Source organism: Procambarus clarkii, chromosome 25, assembly GCF_040958095.1.
Source record: "Procambarus clarkii isolate CNS0578487 chromosome 25, FALCON_Pclarkii_2.0, whole genome shotgun sequence".
Taxonomy (NCBI): Eukaryota; Metazoa; Arthropoda; class Malacostraca; order Decapoda; family Cambaridae; genus Procambarus; species Procambarus clarkii.
Genome location: NC_091174.1, coordinates 17,226,835 through 17,229,751, shown reverse-complemented (window position 1 = coordinate 17,229,751; position 2,917 = coordinate 17,226,835). Strand labels below are relative to the sequence as shown.

General features: G+C 56.9%; 2 protein-coding genes across 2 annotated transcripts; both read left to right on the top strand.

Moving 5' to 3' along the window:
- The first annotated feature begins 396 nt into the window (after nucleotides 1-396).
- Nucleotides 397-1,257, top strand: LOC138368420 (uncharacterized). The gene has a single exon (XM_069330932.1). It carries the CDS (start codon nucleotides 397-399, stop codon nucleotides 1,255-1,257), a length of 861 nt encoding a protein of 286 aa, XP_069187033.1.
- A 1-nt stretch (nucleotide 1,258) lies between these two features.
- LOC138368419 (uncharacterized) lies at nucleotides 1,259-1,669 on the top strand. The gene has a single exon (XM_069330931.1). The coding sequence runs from the start codon at nucleotides 1,259-1,261 to the stop codon at nucleotides 1,667-1,669; it is 411 nt and encodes a 136-aa protein (XP_069187032.1).
- The last annotated feature ends 1,248 nt before the right edge of the window (nucleotides 1,670-2,917 follow it).

Below are 2,917 nucleotides of genomic sequence, written 5' to 3'. Positions count from 1 at the left end.
GTAACTGTATGAGTGACCCCAGAGATGGCCAGTAACTGTATGAGTGACCCCAGAGATGGCCAGTAACTGTATGAGTGACCCCAGCGATGGCCAGTAACTGTATGAGTGACCCCAGAGATGGCCAGTAACTGTATGAGTGACCCCAGCGATGGCCAGTAACTGTATGAGTGACCCCAGAGATGGCCAGTAACTGTATGAGTGACCCCAGAGATGGCCAGTAACTGTATGAGTGACCCCAGCGATGGCCAGTAACTGTATGAGTGACCCCAGAGATGGCCAGTAACTGTATGAGTGACCCCAGCGATGGCCAGTAACTGTATGAGTGACCCCAGAGATGGCCAGTAACTGTATGAGTGACCCCAGAGATGGCCAGTAACTGTATGAGTGACCCCAGCGATGGCCAGTAACTGTCTGGTGCTCCACATTTATGTCGACCACCGGCCTGGGACGCTAGCAGCTCCCCCAGGGACCGTCGACCACCGGCCTGGGACGCTAGCAGCTCCCCCAGGGACCGTCGACCACCGGCCTGGGACGCTAGCAGCTCCCCCAGGGACCGTCGACCACCGGCCAGGGACGCTAGCAGCTCCCCCAGGGACCGTCGACCACCGGCCAGGGACGCTAGCAGCTCCCCCAGGGACCGTCGACCACCGGCCTGGGACGCTAGCAGCTCCCCCAGGGACCGTCGACCACCGGCCAGGGACGCTAGCAGCTCCCCCAGGGACCGTCGACCACCGGCCTGGGACGCTAGCAGCTCCCCCAGGGACCGTCGACCACCGGCCTGGGACGCTAGCAGCTCCCCCAGGGACCGTCGACCACCGGCCTGAGACGCTAGCAGCTCCCCCAGGGACCGTCGACCACCGGCCTGGGACGCTAGCAGCTCCCCCAGGGACCGTCGACCACCGGCCTGAGACGCTAGCAGCTCCCCCAGGGACCGTCGACCACCGGCCTGGGACGCTAGCAGCTCCCCCAGGGACCGTCGACCACCGGCCTGAGACGCTAGCAGCTCCCCCAGGGACCGTCGACCACCGGCCAGGGACGCTAGCAGCTCCCCCAGGGACCGTCGACCACCGGCCAGGGACGCTAGCAGCTCCCCCAGGGACCGTCGACCACCGGCCCGGGACGCTAGCAGCTCCCCCAGGGACCGTCGACCACCGGCCTGGGACGCTAGCAGCTCCCCCAGGGACCGTCGATCACCGGCCTGGGACGCTAGCAGCTCCCCCAGGGACCGTCGAGCACCCCCGGAAGATTACAAAGTAGAATGAGGCGATCACAAAGACGACTCCAGTCCCTAACTGTACTGGAGGGCGTCGTCCTCAGACACTGCAGGCGGGTGGGTGTTGAGCCCGCTCACCCAGTGCCCACTCCGCGCGCACTGCACCCAGTGCCCACTCCGCGCGCACTGCACCCAGTGCCCACTCCGCGCACACTGCACCCAGTGCCCACTCCGCGCGCACTGCACCCAGTGCCCACTCCGCGCACACTGCACCCAGTGCCCACTCCGCGCGCACTGCACCCAGTGCCCACTCCGCGCGCACTGCACCCAGTGCCCACTCCGCACGCACTGCACCCAGTGCCCACTCCGCGTGCACTGCACCCAGTGCCCACTCCGCGTGCACTGCACCCAGTGCCCACTCCGCACGCACTGCACCCAGTGCACGTTGTCAGATAGTCGGGAAGACAAGGCTAACCTATACTTTGGTAAACTCAGGCTCAGGAGATTATTCTCAGGCGTGAGAGAGACCACCATGGGTATACCACTTCCCTCCACACTCTGTAACACCAACCTTAAGTGTACCACTATAATGGAACACCACTATAATGGAACACTACTTATCCTGAGTAACACTTCCCCATTGGTTGCACTTGGTAACACTGTTATGGGCTGACATATGATGGTTACACCGGGACTACAAAGTACACTGCCAACAAGGAGATGTTAACACAGGATGAAATACGCTGCCACCATCTGCCTTTGACCATTGAGACTATATCAAGCAACGAGGCAAGAAACATTGCTTGACTTGGAGAGTACGTTCTATGACTGTCATTAATTATGAAAACGGTTGTTAGCCACTATATCCAAAAGGCTAAGAGGATTCAACAATTGACACAGACGGGAAATTTAACATGATTTATTAAAGACCAAAATTATGTCAATCACCACTTATATATCCAACTCTAACACTGGCAAAAAGTTAAGAAATTTGGACATGGAACAAAAACTCAGAGATCACACACATTACCTTAAGATATCTGTCTCTCCCTGGCTGAGATGATCTTCACAGCCCTCTCTGGACCCCGGTGTCCCGCACTCTGAGTTCCCTAAGTCCCTAAAGGACCTCTATATACAACCCCCACAGGGGGAGGGGGAGATCTGCTGTTGCTACCCACCAAGAGTGTACAAACACTAAAGAAATATTTCAAAAAGCTTGTTTGACATTCACCATACACTCTTCAAGAGAGGAGTTATTAATTACGTGTGTGACTGACCTCTGACGTGGCCAAAAGGGGGAGATCCAAGGATGTTTACACATAAGAATCTGGAGTCTAATTCCCTTGCATGAAATATTACATACTTGAAACTATGCTGACTAAGACTAACCCAGGAATTTTTAATCAATATACAAGATAAACAAGGAGGTCATCTGGGCTGACCTCTTGGAGAAGGCTTCCCTGGGTGTGAACTCTAAGGGGGGGGGGGGAGGTCCTGGGTGTTACAACACCCAGGACCTCCCCCCCCTTGTCAAATGAATGTCAAACAAGCTTTTTGAAATATTTCTTTAGTGTTTGTACACTCTTGGTGGGTAGCAACAGCAGATCTCCCCCTCCCCCCTGTGGGGGTTGTATATAGAGGTCCTTTAGGGACTTAGGGAACTCAGAGTGCGGGACACCGGGGTCCAGAGAGGGCTGTGAAGAT